Source organism: Giraffa tippelskirchi, chromosome 8, assembly GCF_054371585.1.
Source record: "Giraffa tippelskirchi isolate mGirTip1 chromosome 8, T2T-mGirTip1v1.2.pri, whole genome shotgun sequence".
Classification (NCBI taxonomy): Eukaryota; Metazoa; Chordata; class Mammalia; order Artiodactyla; family Giraffidae; genus Giraffa; species Giraffa tippelskirchi.
The window spans coordinates 83,649,011-83,664,125 of NC_137282.1; the positions used below are offsets into that span (position 1 = coordinate 83,649,011).

The 15,115-nt window shown below is 43.9% G+C and overlaps 1 protein-coding gene across 7 annotated transcripts in view; it reads left to right on the forward strand.

Annotated features, from left to right (window-relative positions):
• The window catches only part of EGFLAM (EGF like, fibronectin type III and laminin G domains), a 194,809-nt gene that overhangs the window by 142,712 nt on the left and 36,982 nt on the right, over positions 1–15,115 (forward strand). For all 7 annotated transcript variants that reach the window (XR_014061930.1, XR_014061931.1, XM_081519289.1 and 4 more), the window contains 3 exons: positions 1,361–1,550; positions 11,222–11,347; positions 12,446–12,689. Coding sequence is in view for 5 of the 7 variants with exons in the window: in XM_081519289.1 (XP_081375415.1) it covers positions 1,361–1,550; positions 11,222–11,347; positions 12,446–12,689 (560 nt within the window). In the remaining 2 variants the exon portion in view is untranslated. The remainder of the gene's footprint in view (positions 1–1,360; positions 1,551–11,221; positions 11,348–12,445; positions 12,690–15,115) is intronic.

Here is a 15,115-nt window from a genome sequence, read left to right on the forward strand (position 1 = left end):
TCCTGGATCAGGGAATGGGGTCAGAGGGATGGGATGGGATGAGGATGGGATCCAAAAGAAGTAAATCCTGAGGATCTTGATGAAATAAGCCAACCAGGCACTCAATTCACCTAACAAAAAATGTAAATAATTAACCCTTAAAATCCACTGTAAGTACTTTGAAGCTGCCTAGCTCACATTTAATATACTATTTATAAATGATTCTTATCCATTTATTAGAAAAGATAAAGCAATGATTAGATGTTTTACTTATTGATTACAAAAGTTTAAAGGATAAAGATTACATTTCAGTGGCTTACATTCTGGAAATTTTAAAACTACTGGCAGCGTGCCTTTACCCAGCGTTTCTCTATACCCTTTAATCCAAACAAATGAGATATTTCTGCAATAAAAAACAAATAACCAAGAGCACCTTAACTTTGTCCCACTTCATGTTCAACTCTGTATTTTATAACCTCAAAACCTACAATCCAGATTGTGGTTTAGTCTAAGATTGGAAATGTCCCTACTTAGCTGTAACAAGACTTTAAAAAAACGTATCCATGAGCAAATTTCAAAATATTTTGCAATTCAGTCTTGGCAATTTCCCTCTCTCTCACAAATGCCTCTGATAGGACATAGTATAATGGTGACTGGGATAGTGAAAGGGTAAACGTTAGCCCACGTATACACAAAATTAGTATTATCACCTTTTGAGACACAGAATAGTCCTATGGCCCATCCAAGATACACAGTAAATTGGTGTCAGGACTGGAAAGAGAAAGTTTCTTTTGGATGCCCAGCACGGTACACTGCCTGTTGGCTTGCTCTTGGCTTTGACTGACCTTCCTTTCCCTTCGAGGCATTCCAAAATCATCCCTTCTCAAAACACAGCTCTCTGAGTTTCCAATGCTAACTGTGGGTTTAATTTTCCAGTAAGACAATGACTTAAAGATAAATAGGGTGGAAGAAAATCCATAAATTGGATATATGGATATCCATATACATCCATATATATATATGATGAATGGATAAAGAAGATGTGGTAATATATAGCTTCCCTGTTGGTTCTGCTGGTAAAGAATCTGCCTGCAGTGCTAGAGACCGGGGCTCGATCCTTGGGTTGGGAAGATCCCCTAGAGAAGGAAAAGGCTATCCACTCCAGTATTCTGGCCTGGACAATTCCATGGACTGTATAATCCATGTGGTCGTATGGAATACTACTCAGCCATAAAACGAATGAAGTTCTGTCATCTGCAGCAACATGGATGGACCAAGAGATCATCATACTGGCACTATATTGTATCTTAATCATGTCCCTCATCTAGTGTTTTAGCTTTTGACTTTGTTTAGTGAGTTATGGTTTCCATCTTTCTTAAAGGGCCAGTACAGTAAAATCACCTTCCGGACACCTCTCTATCTTGGTGGAGCTCCCAGTGCTTACTGGTTGGTGAGAGCAACAGGGACAAACCGAGGCTTTCAAGGCTGTGTGCAATCACTCACTGTTAATGGGAAGAGAATGGACTTGAGGCCCTGGCCACTGGGGAAAGCACTCAGCGGGGCCGATGTGGGTAAGTGGTTGAAAGTGGGTGGTGTGCTCCTGTGGATTGCTTTTCTGGTTTGGGTCAAGGGTGGTTAATACAGAGCTTCAGGAGGGAGGTGAGCTGAGGAGTGAGGTTGGTGCTCTGCAGACATGATGACCTTGAATCTGAACACCAAGACGTGGTAAATCAGACCAAGGGCGCACCAAACCCTTGGTAGTTTCCTGCTGCCGTCTTGGCCTTCTTCATAAAATACAGTCTGGTCCCATCTGACGAGGCAGTGACAGTTGAGTCCTTCTACCCTTCTTCATCCAGTCCAGTGGAAAAACCAACACAATAATGTGGAAGGATCTTTTGTATACTCTCTGCTTCTAAAAAAAGTGGTCACATTCTAATTTTGACCACTGTGCCAAATGCATTATTGTAGCCCTCTCATTTACACCTCACACTGACTCTAGGAAGTAGAAATTACTACTACGTTTATTTTATATAAGAAGGCACTGGGGCTTGTAAAAGTTGAAGAATTTACCCAAAATAGGGCAGAACTAGGTTTGTGGGTTTTTTTTTTTTCTATTTTCTTTTTTTTAAGTTAAGACTTGATTGAGTAGTTTAAGGTTCACAGCAAAATTGACAGGAAGGTGCAGAGATTTCCTATATTCCCTCTGTCCCCACACATGTATATCCCCTTCCCCGAATATCAACATCCCCCATCAGAGTTTCTGGTGTGCAGCAAAGTGATTTCATCATACATATATACAATAATTTGCATTTTTTAATCCCAAACTCCCAATCCATCCCTCCCCCACCTCTCTCCTCCTTGGCAACCACAAGTCTGTTCTCTATGTCTGTGAATCTGTTTCTGTTTTCTAGATAAGTTCATTGTTTTGTATCTTAGAATCCACATATAAGCGATATCATATGGTATTTGTCTTTCTCTGTCTGACTTACTTCACTTACTATGATAATCTCTAGGTCCATCCATGTTGCTTCAGATGACAGAACTTCATTCTTTTTATGACTGAGTAGTATTCCATTGTACATATACAATCCACATCTTCTTTATCTATTCATCTGCCATTGGACATTTTGGTTGTTTCTGTGCCTTAGCTTTTGTAAATGGTGCTGCTATGAACAGAGAAATGCATATATCTTTTTGGATTATAGTTTTGTCCAGATATATGCCAAAGAGTGGGATTAGTCAATCTTACGGTAGCTCTATTTTCGGTTTTTTGAAGAACCTCTATACTGTTTTCTGTAGTAACTGCACCAATTTACATTCCCACCAGGAGTGAAGGAGGATTCCCTTTTCTCCACACTCTCTCCAGTATTATTATTTGTATACATTTCAATGATTGGTCCGTTTTTAATTGGGTTGTTTATTTTCTTATTATTGAGTTTTAAGAGTTCTTTATATATTTTGGATACAGTTCTTCATCAGATGTGTTTTTTGCAAATATTTTCTTCCAGTCTCATTTGTCTTCTCAGTCCCTTGACATTGTCTTTCAGAGAGAAGAAGTATTTAATTTTAATGAAGTTTTTCTTATAAATTATTTTTTTCACAGATTGTGCCTTTGGTGTTATATCTAAAAAGTCATCACCTTACCCAAGGACATCTAAGTTTTACCTATGTTATCTTCTGTGAGTTTTATAGTTTAATGTTTACATTTAGGTCTGTGATCCGTTTTGAGTTAATTTTTGTGAAGTTTGTAAGGTCTGTGTCTATTTTTTGTATGTGTGATTGCCCAGTTGTTCCAGAACCATTTGTTGAAAAACCTATGATTGCTTTTAAAGCAATAAGGACATTTATTCCATAACTGAAGGCAGCTGATAGATAATTTTAAGGTTGGTTAATTCAGTGACTGTTTTAGTCGGTTAGGACCACCGTAACAAAATACCACAGACTACGCGATTTAGACAAGAGAAATTCATTTTCTCACAGTTCTGGAGGCTGGAAATTCAGGATCAATATGTTGGCAGGTTTGGTTTCTCCTGAGGCCTCTCTCCTTGGCTTGTTGACGGCCATCTCATGGTGTCCTGATGTAGCCTTTCATCTGTGCTTGACTCCCCACCAGTCAGACTGGAGTAGGGCTCACTCACATGACTTCATTTAAACCTTAATTACCTTCCAAAAGGTGGCATCTCCAAATACAGTCCTATTGGGAGTTAGGGCTTCAACCTATGAATTTGGGGAGGACATGGTTCAGTCCCTCATAGTGACTCAGTAGTGTCAGACTTCTGGGTTGGTGTCTCTGTGGTTCTCTTGTTTTTCACTCATAATCCCAAGATGGTGCCACAACTCTGAGCATCATATCCTCTTATGACATTGTTGTGGCAAGATATGGCAAGTCCTTTTCTTGAGTCTCTCTGTTCTCCATCTTCAAGATGTTCTTTTGAAAGAATGCATGATGAATACCACATACCTGCAACCTAGGTTCTACTGTCACATTTGGCTGCATTTTCTTTACCACATGGACTTCCCTGGTGGCTCAGCTGGTAAAGAATCTGCCTGCAGTGCGGGAGACCTGGGTTTGATCCCTGGGTTGGGAAGATCCCCTGGAGGAGGGCATGGCAACCCACTCCAGTATTCTTGCTTGGAGAATTCCATGGATAGAAGAGCCTGGCAGGCTGCAGTCCCCGGGGTCACAAAGAGTTGGACACGACTGAGCCACTAAGCATGCATGCACACACGCTTCTCCACGTATGATCCTATTCCACCCTCTCTCCATTCCTGAATCAAAGCTATTTGGTACTCATAACTGCAGGTACAGTTGGTTTATTTTGTTTCCTTGTTTTATAACTGATTAGCTGAGCACTTGCCACTGATAGCCATCATTTGGAATAACTTTATTCTCCTCAAAATAAAAGCTGTGACAAACCTTGACAGCATATTAAAAAGGAGAGACATTACTTTGCCAACAAAGGTCCATATGATCAAAACTATGGTTTTTCCAGTAGTCATCTACGGATATGAGAGTTGGACCATAAAGAAGGTTGAGTGCCAAAGAATTGATGCTTGGAAACTGTAGTGTTGGAGAAGATGCTTGAGAGTCCCTTGGACAGCAAAGAGATCAAACCAGTCAATCCTAAAGGAAATCAGTCCTGAATATTCACTGGAAGGACTGATGCTGAAGCTAAAGCTCCAATACTTTGGCCACCTGATGGGAAAAGCTGACTCAGTAGAGAAGACCCTGATGCTGGGAAAGACTGAAGGCAGGAGGAAAAAGGGACGACAGAGGATGAAATAGTTTGATGGTATCACTGACTCAATGGACATGAGTTTGAGCAACTCTGGGAGATGGTGAAGGACAGGGAAGCCTGGTGTGCTGCAGTCCACGGGGTCACAAAGAGTTGGACATGACTGAACGAGTATAACAACCTCAAAATTCCTACAGTAGGTGCTATGATTAGCCTCAATGTTTATAGATGAGAGCTGGTGCTTCAGAACAGTTAAGTAACTTGCCTAAGGTCACACGGCTAGTAGATGGTAAAGCTGATGAATGGTGACTTCTGCAATTCTGGCTCAGTGTCTGCCCTCTTAACCACATCTGCCACATCAAAGCCTCCTGAACTAGCTTCACATTGCTTCCTTCTACTTTTCTCACTCCTAAAGGTGATACCATTGTTAAAACTACAAATGATCAAGTTTACTTGAAAGGAAAAGATTACTTCCTTCTTGTTATTCCCTTTGTTACTTTTCCCCTCAATTGATCACTTACTCAAGCAAACAATCAACAGTAATAACTAGAACTATTATAAAGGCACCCACTGCAGTAATGTAGGAACCAGCAGGCCCATCAGAAGTCTCCTGTGGTGTAGAAGGGTCCGAACTCGGAAGGTAGGTTGCCTGGATTTGGTAGATCAAATCCAGGTAGTTAACTTGTTTGGGACTCAGTATCCCATCTTTGGGTTTCCCTGGTGGCTCAGATGGTAAAGAATCTGCCTGCAATGCAGGAGACCCAGGTTTGATTCCTGGGTTGGAAAGATACCCTGGGGAAGGGAATGGCTACCCACTCCAGTATTCTTGCCTGGAGAATCTGTGGACAGAGGAGCCTGGCGGGCTACAGTCCATGGGGTCACAAAGGTGATACCACTGATACTACAAACAATAGAGTTTACTTGAAAGAAATAGATTACTCTCCTCTTGTTATTCCTTATGTTACTTTCTCTAACTGAGCAACTGATACTTTTGCCCCATCTATAAACAGTAACTGCCTTATAAGAGTATCTTGTCTAGATGAGTCATGGTGCATATAGAGTACTTAAAATAAAGCCTTGCACATAGCAAATATGTTGTAAATGTTTCCTGTTGTTATTATTATTATTAATAATGTGGCTTCAGTTTATTAATAACAATAATCACAGGGTATAAGTTGTTCTTTCTTTCTTCATTGAACTGTCAGAGAAATAGCCCTGAAGGACAGGTCTGGTGATCTCAGGGCTGCAGAAACCTCTGACAAGAAGTTAAGAAGTTGCAAAGTTGAGCAAGGGCCAGTTCCTGACAGCGTTTTGAATTCTGCAATACCAACCACTCCATTGAGTGGTTAAGCCAGGAGGGTCCACCTTGCAGGCTCTCGGCTACCTGGGCAGAGCTATGGGCTTATTATTATAGGAATCTTAATGGCAGGCATTGGTCACATGACCTTTTTTCGTTTCTTCCCATTTTTTTCTCTGTGGTAGAACAGGGCTAGCTATCCTTTCTCACCCTCCATATTTGCTTCCCTTTGAGTGTGTTCTGTTAAAGTCCAAGTTCCTATAAGTTAATGTGGTCTCAGCACAGTGGAGACTGGGCTGTAGTAAATAAACAGCAGTAATTTCCAGTGGAGATGCAGGCTTCCGGAAGAGGGTGAGCACAGTTGCAAGTCATGGCTCCTCCCTCTGATGTCTAACTTGGCATTGCTGTCTTCAACCTCAATGTTTTCTCTGCTCCACCCCCCGCCCCACACACACACACTAAACCCATTTCCAAGGGGCCTTTCATTACTCAACCCGTCCTACCTCATTGCCTTCATTAAATTTTTTCCAGTTAGTGGACTCTCTCTGAACTCACATTTTAGAACAGTTAGCAATCTCAGCAAAATTTTGCAAACTTTGGCCCAGTGTTTTCTTTTATTATTTCCACCCCAAATCTCCAACCTAAACCACCACCACTCACTTTTTCCAATCCTATCTTGGATCCCTACACCCTGGCGTGTCATGCAGCCAACTCCCCAAATTATTTGAGATTCATGAAGTCTCCAGGGGCTATGGGTCACACTATGGCTTATCACCTTGTTACTCTTTTTTCCACTCAATAAATACTTAAGCTCCTGCTTGGTGCTGGTCACAGCGCTAGGTGCGTAGGATAAAATAGTGAACAAGACAGGATCCTAGCTCATTCCTCCTGTATTTTCCATGCATGTGTGTGTGTGTGTGTGTGTGTGTGTGTGTGTGTGTGTGCACGCTAAGTTGCTTCAGTTGTGTCCAACTCTGCAGCCCCATGGACTGTGCCCGCCAGGCTCCTCTGTCCATGGGATTCTCCAGGCAAGAATACTGGAGTGGGTTGCCATTTCCTCCTCCAGGAGATGTTCCCGACCCAGGGATCAAACCCATGTCTCTTATGTCTCCTGCACTGGCAGGCAGGTTCTTTACCGCTAGCGCCAACTGCGAAGCCTGTACCTGCCATGAGGAGGGACCAAATTAATCAAATAATCATTACTCGAGAAATGTAAAATTACAATTTGGAGTCAGTGTTACAAAGGGAAAGTGCAATGCTAATGTATTATAGGGGGAATTATGGGGTGGGGGGTCAAGAAAAGCATTTCTGAGGATGAATGTGAAGTTGATGTCTCAAGCAAGAGTAGGAGTTAGAAAGCAGAGATGAGAGGGAAGTGCGTTCCAGGCTGAGGAAATGGTCTGTCCCCGTGGGAACGTGTTTGTGGGGATGTGGGTCTCATGATCTAGTTTATGTTTTAGAAAGATCCCTCTGACTACAGACAGCTTACTGGAAGGGGTCTTCCTTCATGGGGGTGCATGTAGACCCACTGGGAGGCTATACAGTAGTTCAGATCAGAGATGATGTGTTTTGAAACAGGGTGAGAAGAATGGCAGACTTGTCAGATCTTTAGGAGAGGAAATAGACAAGCTTCCTTATTGGGCTGGGTGGGAGACGAGGGGCCGGGAGGCTGCTCACTGTCTGCGTCTGCTTAGTGTATTCCATTCCACCCTCTCTTTCCTCCACGAATACCTCATCTCTCTCCTGCCCCTCACTTCATTATCTTGCATAAACCCACACCACAGCCGAGTATAGTAGATGTCAGTGTCAGTTATTTTATGTGTTGGTGCCTATACACATGGTCTTGCGCCTCCTTCCTCATGCTCTCAGAGTTGAGAGTTCTCCTCTCTAAAACTAACCTGTTCATCTCCGCTCTGTACCCATCCTTCCCTATATTCCTGGGACCTTGCTGCCAGGATTGTCACTTCTCAATAACCCAAGGTTTCTTAACCTTTCGTGTGTCATGACCCCTTGGGCAGTCTGCTAAAGTCCATGGAACTCTTCTCAGAAGGATGTTTTCAAATGCAGATAATAGTATGCCTGATAAGAAACAAATTTTGTATTGAAATAAAACTATATAATAAGTTGTGTTATCATAGGGCTGTATGTTTCTTTTTTTAATGAGCACTTTTAAAGAGGTTTTTTAAATGTATTTATTTTTGGCTGCGCTGGGTCTTTGTTGCTATGTGCGAGCTTTCTCTACTTGCGGTGAATGGGGGCAACTCTCTAGTCGTAGTGCACGGCCTTCTCATTGCAGTGGCTTCTCTTGTTGTGGAGAACAGGCTCCAGGATGCACGGGCTCAGTAGTTGTGGTTCATGGACTTAGTTGCTCCCTGGCATGTGGGATATTCCCAGACCAGGGATCAAACCCGTGTACCCTGGATTGACAGATGGATTCTTAACCACTGAACCACCAGGAAAGTCCCTATACAATTCTTTATAAAGCATTAAAGGCATGATTCTTCAACAGTGGGTGCAGTAACTACCATGCTTTCAAAGGAGTGATGAGCATAAATGAGATTTTGAAATACCTGCAATAATACCTTCCTGAGCTTCTGGGAACCCACCTTGTCTGGATCCTCTGGGTCCTTTGTCTGTTCTCACTTTGCCTTCTCTGCTGGTTCCTCTCTCTTCCCTGGTGCTGTGGGAGTTCCAGGGGCCCTTCCATCCTGTCTTCTGTCAAGGAGCCCATCTGTTCTTGGTTTCAGGTTCACCCCCAAGTTGCTGCTGTCCCACCAGCCCTCACCAGTGTGCAGGATCTCTTCCTCCCCTGGTGCCCAGCAGCAGACACTTCCACCATCACCTTATGATTAAAGTGGGATGCCGAGCTGGACATGGCTCAACCACAGATGCACCCCGTTTTCTTTCATCCTGAGAAAATGTGCTTTGGACTCACCTATGTTGTTCTGGGCCAGGTTGTGACCCATCTACCTAATTTATTTCTTATACACAAGGAGAACAAAAGACATCTTCTCCTCCACTCCTCGGAAGCCCGGTCCTGTTCCTAGCCTCCCTTATTTCTTTCCTCTTGCTGCTCTCCTTTCCATCTTCCAAGCTAGAAACCTTGAGTTTATGCTAGAGTCTTCCTCCACCTTCAGCCTCCAGAATGAACTGGCTACTCCTCCTTGCCCTGTGCCTCTTTGATTGTTCCCTTTCTCTCCATTTCCTCTGCCATCAGCCTCTCCAGCCGTGGTTTACCTCCCTGTGGGCATTTCTCCTCTTCCCCACCCTCATCGCTCACAGTGCATCATGCATACCGGTGCCAGCACGGTCTTGCTGAAACACTGCTTTCATCAAGTAAACATCTCTGGCTGGCTTTCGAGCCCCCTCCCTGTCAACTCCCACCAATAAATATAGTTACAAAGCAAATGTGTAAAATAATTGTTCCCGTGTATATCTAAGATAAAGCAAGGACCCCACTTCTTCCTGTGGTACCAGCACTTCTCTGAGAAAGACTCCCAGCCTAAGGAGATGGGTGGAGCCAGAGGACCTGTGAGAGTTTGGCTTCCTAAAGCCAAGTCAGCCTCTCTGTGGATGCTGGTGATGTTCTCAGGGCTATGGCTGAAGAAAAAGACCAGCGGTCACTTCTGCTTGAACTTGCAGTGCCCCCCACCCCCAGCTGGAATTCCCACCCGGCTGGAGAGGCGTGCCATCTGGAAGGGCTGAAATGAAACTGTGTTATCAGGTCCTGAAGTTGGTCTCCTCTCTTGGGTACACAGTGTGCCAACCCCTTCCCCCTCCTCCTGAGGAGGCTTTGGGAGAAGAAAAGACTGAATCAGTTCAACCAACACAGATGACTGATGAGAAAAGGATAAGAGACTCATCCTGTTGCTGCTGCTGCTGCTGCTGCTGCTAAGTTGCTTCAGTCGTGTCTGACTCGGTGCGACCCCATAGACGGCAGCCCATCAGGCTCCCCCGTCCCTGGGATTCTCCAGGCAAGAACACTGGAGTGGGTTGCCATTTCCTTCTCCAGTGCATGAAAGTGAAAAGTGAAAGTGAAGTCGCTCAGTCGTGTCTGACTCTTCGCGACCCCATGGACTGCAGCCCACCAGGCTCCTCCGTCCATGGGATTGTCCAGGCAAGAGTACTGGAGTGGGGTGCCATTGCCTTCTCCACATCCTGTTGAGATGACACAATCATGACATCAGGGCTCTTCATCTCACGAGGTTGGGAGGTGGGCGATGTTAGGAGAGGGGGGGAGGGGGAGGGGGAGAGCTCCAGGAGGCATCACATCGGAGACTGTGGGATGCCGAGCTGGACATGGCTCAACCACAGATGCACCCCGTTTTCTTTCATCCTGAGAAAACGTGCTTTGGACTCACCCATGTTGTTCTGGGCCAGGTTGTGACCTATCTACCTAATTTATTTCTTATACACAAGGAGAAAAGGAAGAGCAGAAAAGCAGAAGAAAAGCAACCCAGGAAAAGTCAGCTTGTTTTCATTTCATCTGGCTGACTACGCTTGAAAATGACCAAGAGTACGGTGTCTCCAGTGTGTATTTGTAAAGAGAACAAAGCCATCTGATGTTGAACCTTTCAGCACTTTTTACTTCCGGTCACCTTCCTGTCCCTCATGAGACTGTAACTTGAGGCTGAGAAATAAGGATTCTGGAACACCCTGCTAACCCCCACTCCCTCTCTGCTCCTGTCAGAGGAGTTGACAACCCAGGCAGTTAATAAGCTTCGACAAGGCTCCTTACCTCCCTCTGTCCTTATCTTGCTCACCTCTGCGTTCAGCCAACAAGGCGGGCAGCACTTAAGGTAATTGAAGCCACATAAATGAGAAAGTTTTTTAACATAAAGCCTCTGCTGACATTGGAGGCATGGAAACACACTCTTGTGGGAACAACAGCGAAGTGAATTACAGCAGAAACGGCTCCGTCATCCCTGTCAGGGTTCATAAAATTGCCCGGTAGTTTATTATTTGATTTACTGTGTTCACCCTGTTTTAAAGCATCTGTGTGGCTTCTCATAAAGAATAAACCAAAATCAGATTAAAATGAAGGAAAGGGTCCACATCTCCTGAAAGCTGGTTTGCAGTTGTGCAGAGGAGCTGATCAACAGGAGAAGGGCATGAGCTGTTTTTGTTCAGAATCACAAGCGGTCGGCCTGGCCTGTCTCAGACAGGTTCACTTGATGAATCAGCTTTGTAATTCCCGTTCTGTATTTAGGGGAGTGCAGCAGTGGGATCTGTGATGAAGCCTCGTGCATCAATGGTGGCACCTGCACGGCGAGCAAAGCCGATTCCTACATTTGCCTCTGTCCCCTGGGCTTTCGAGGTCGACACTGTGAAGATGGTGAGAAAGATGCAAATTGATGGTGATTTCTGTCTGCGTTGTTCATTCACGTTGGTGTAATTTTTAATCAATGCATATTTAGCAAGATTCCACAAATTTTTATGGGATTAAGGTTGCTTTGTTGGGAGGGATGGGAGAATCTTTTTTTCAAACCAGGTGGGCATGTCTTCAGATGTCAAAGTGGCAAACTGGCCAAAAGTCAAGTTCATTTTATGATGTTCCTGGGCCGACGCTTTGGTGAGCTCCTCTTGGCCCTCAAATAATTCTGAAAAGCCTATATATGTGTGGTTTGTGTCAGAATTTGAAGCATTCACAGCTGAATCTCCTTAGAATATCTGACAGTTTGGAGAAAATGGTGGAAAGCCATAAACAGAAACATTAACTCTTTGTACTGTTCTGCTGAATTATTCTACCTCTCAAAACTGTATTGATTATTAATATATATACATATATATGTAGACATACATGCAAACACAGATGCACACATAAATACACATATAGTAATGGGAATTTTAAAAAAGATTTTGGAAAAAATCAAGCAGGGATGAAAAAGTTTTATCTTTTCTACCAGTGATTCAGATTTGGCCTTAAGACACCATCATCCTGGAGAAAAGTTTTTTTTTTTTTTTTAACACTATATAATTTCAAATCTCTTGTCACCTCGAAGAGGGTGTTGTGAGTCAGCATAAGGAAGAGCTGTTCTATTCCATCTTCCTATTTCTGTAGCCTCACATACTAAAGGTTGGTCCTTGCTCACATTGCTGCAGGTCAGTGGGAGAGGGGTGGCTCTGTTCCACACAGTCATTCAGGGATGCCTTCTAGTGGCCCCTCTAGGATCTTAGAATCCTCCATTGATTCCCACATTCAGCGAGTAGGTGAGGAAGAGAGAGCGAGCGGAGGATGGAAGGAAGCTATAGGGGCCAAACCTGGAATGCCGTGTACTATTCCTACCCACATTCCACTGGCCAGAGCTTGGCTACACCACCCACTTCTCTTCAGAGCAGCTGAGAAATATCCTTGAGTTCCATACCCAGGAGGAAAAGAAGGTGGCTAGTTCCAGCACGAAGGGGCTTCTAAACCACGCACTTGATTTTTCAGCTTTCACCTTGACCATTCCTCAGTTCAGAGAGTCTCTGAGGTCCTATGCTGCAACCCCCTGGCCACTGGAGCCCCGGCATTACCTTTCTTTCATGGAATTTGAGATCACATTTCGACCGGATTCAGAAGACGGTGTGCTCCTGTACAGCTATGACACCGGCAGCAAAGATTTCCTGTCCATCAACATGGCAGGGGGCCATGTGGAGTTCCGCTTTGACTGTGGCTCTGGGACTGGTGTTCTCAGGTAAGGGCTGAGACTGTCAGGGGCTCTCCTCCCTTCAACAGCCACTTCGAAGAAAGATTTGTCTTCAACCAGTTGACTCTCTTCCTGTCTTCCCTACACAGTTGTCTTTTCTGAAACCTGTCCTGATTAACACAGATGACGTGCTTTCTAGAGATAATGCTCTCCTGGCGGCAAGGTTTCCTTTTCTTAAATAACTACCTAGCAGGTAGCGAATCTCTGCTTCGAACTGGGGAAAATGGGCTGGCCTCAGATGGGGGTAAACCATTGTCCTCTCCATCTGAGATCATGCAACACAATCAGCAGAAACTTCATAAATTGTCAATCAGTACCTTGCTCAGAGCATCAGTTGGTGAGCACTTGGCAAATACATAACAACTAGTTGAAAAAGTAGGGATTTACCAGGTGGAGCTAGTGCTAGAGAACCCGTCTGCCAATGCACAAGACTTGAGAGACATGGGTTTGATCCCTGGGTCAGGAAGGTTCCCTGGAGAAGGAAATGACGACCCACTGCAGTATTCTTGCCTGGGAAATCCCATGGACAGAGGAGCCTGGTGGGCTACAGTCCATGGGGTTGCAGAGAGCAGACAAGACTGAAGTGACGTAGCATGCATGCAATAGAAATGTAATGAACAGAAACGTCCTTGGTGGCCTCATATTTTTTTTTTCCTCTTTGGCCATTGGAAATGGAGTGTATCACAGCCACATTCACTTAGAAACATTAAATCATTATTCATCTGCCCTATTTCCCACAAATGTTCTATTGGCAAAAGCTTACCAAGTCATTTCCATTAGATTAAGAGGATTTCAAAGGGACACCAACTTCCTCACCAGCCTTGAGTGAACACACTGACATTACATTATACATACTCACATGCGAATAAATGCATAACTGTCACATAATCATGGTGTGACATGATGTCACCTTAAATATCACTGATCAATTATCAATCGAATGGGGTGGTCTCACTTTAAATTGTAACTTTCCTCCTGCATTCTTTCTTTGATGGCAACTAGTTATTTAGCCTGGCTCTTACCATTTTTCATTTAAAGAAGCTGGCAGAGAATCACCAGTGATTACAAGGACCCTTCCCTGACCAGTGTGCTCAAAAAGGCTGTGTGATGACTGCTTTCAATGGCATAGAGTAACTAAGTGCTTCTAAAGGGCTTGCTAGTGTCTGTGGACTTGGTTCTGGGTTATCAAAATTTTCCCTCTGTTACCTAGTTTGTACTGTTCATCGACTCAGCAGATCAATTGTTCCCATAGAATGTGGCAGTGTCTCTGTGAATCCCTCAGAGCCTGCAGTTGGAGGTGCAGATGTTTTCTTATTTGTTTATGTCTCCCTCTTCTAACTGTGTTCCTCCCATGGGAGTTTTTACCTTCCAGCCGGAGGCCTGCAGATCTAATGCACACATGCTTCTTGTTCCTACATTTCCAGAATTCTCCTCTTTTGAAACTCACTAGGGTGTTTTGTTCAACAGTCCCCTGCAGCAGGAAATTGGTTAGTCTTTGTTGTTGTTGTTTTAAAGGAAATTGCGGGCTGTATTCAATCACAATTCATATTGCTAGACTGTCATCTCTAGAAAGAGTTCTTTGTGAGATGTTACAATCATGAAGTGAAAGTGAAAGTCGCTCAGTCGTGCCTGACTCTTTTCAACCCCATGGATGGAATTCTCTAAGCCAGAGTACTGGAATGAGTAGCCTTTTTCTTCTCCAGGGGATCTTCCCACCCCAGGGATCAAACCCAGGTCTCCCACATTGCAGGCGGATTCTTTACCAGCTGAGCCACAAGGGAAGCCATGCATTGCCCTTAATTGCTGATCATTTTTCCTGGCTGATGGAAAGTGCTTACTGCCTTAGATTTCAACAGTTCTTTAAAAGGACAGTTCATTCTTGTCCTTAAGGTTGAATTCCTACACATCAGTGACACCTCCCACCTTGGGGAATGGACAAATATTTTTGTGTCTCTGGTTATGCAAGAACATCCTATGTCTCAAGACAACTTTGGTGGGTATTTAATTGATTCAATTTACATATGATTATGCAAAACAGCCTAAACAACTCACTTAGAACAATTTGTCAAGTTAAGAAAGGAAGGAGACACCCTGAATATCACCTTTACTTTCAAATGGCTTCTTCCTGGATAAGAAATGACCGGAAGGGGCTGGGGAGGGTCGTGGCTCATCAGCCCTCCTCCTAAACAAATTGCCTCCTGCCCTCTTCACCTCTGCAGTGGCAGCTCCAGCTGTGGGGTCACAGACACGTGGAACCTTAGAAATCCAGCGTTTCTCTCTTTCATAATTCGGTGCCTATTTTTGATAAGAGATGTTTTTAATTTTTTTTTAAACATAAGTTATTCCTTCCCTGTTTGTCAGGAAAGGTGCCTGGAAAAAGAATTAGCATTAGGTGTGTTGAAAAAGAGGCAAGA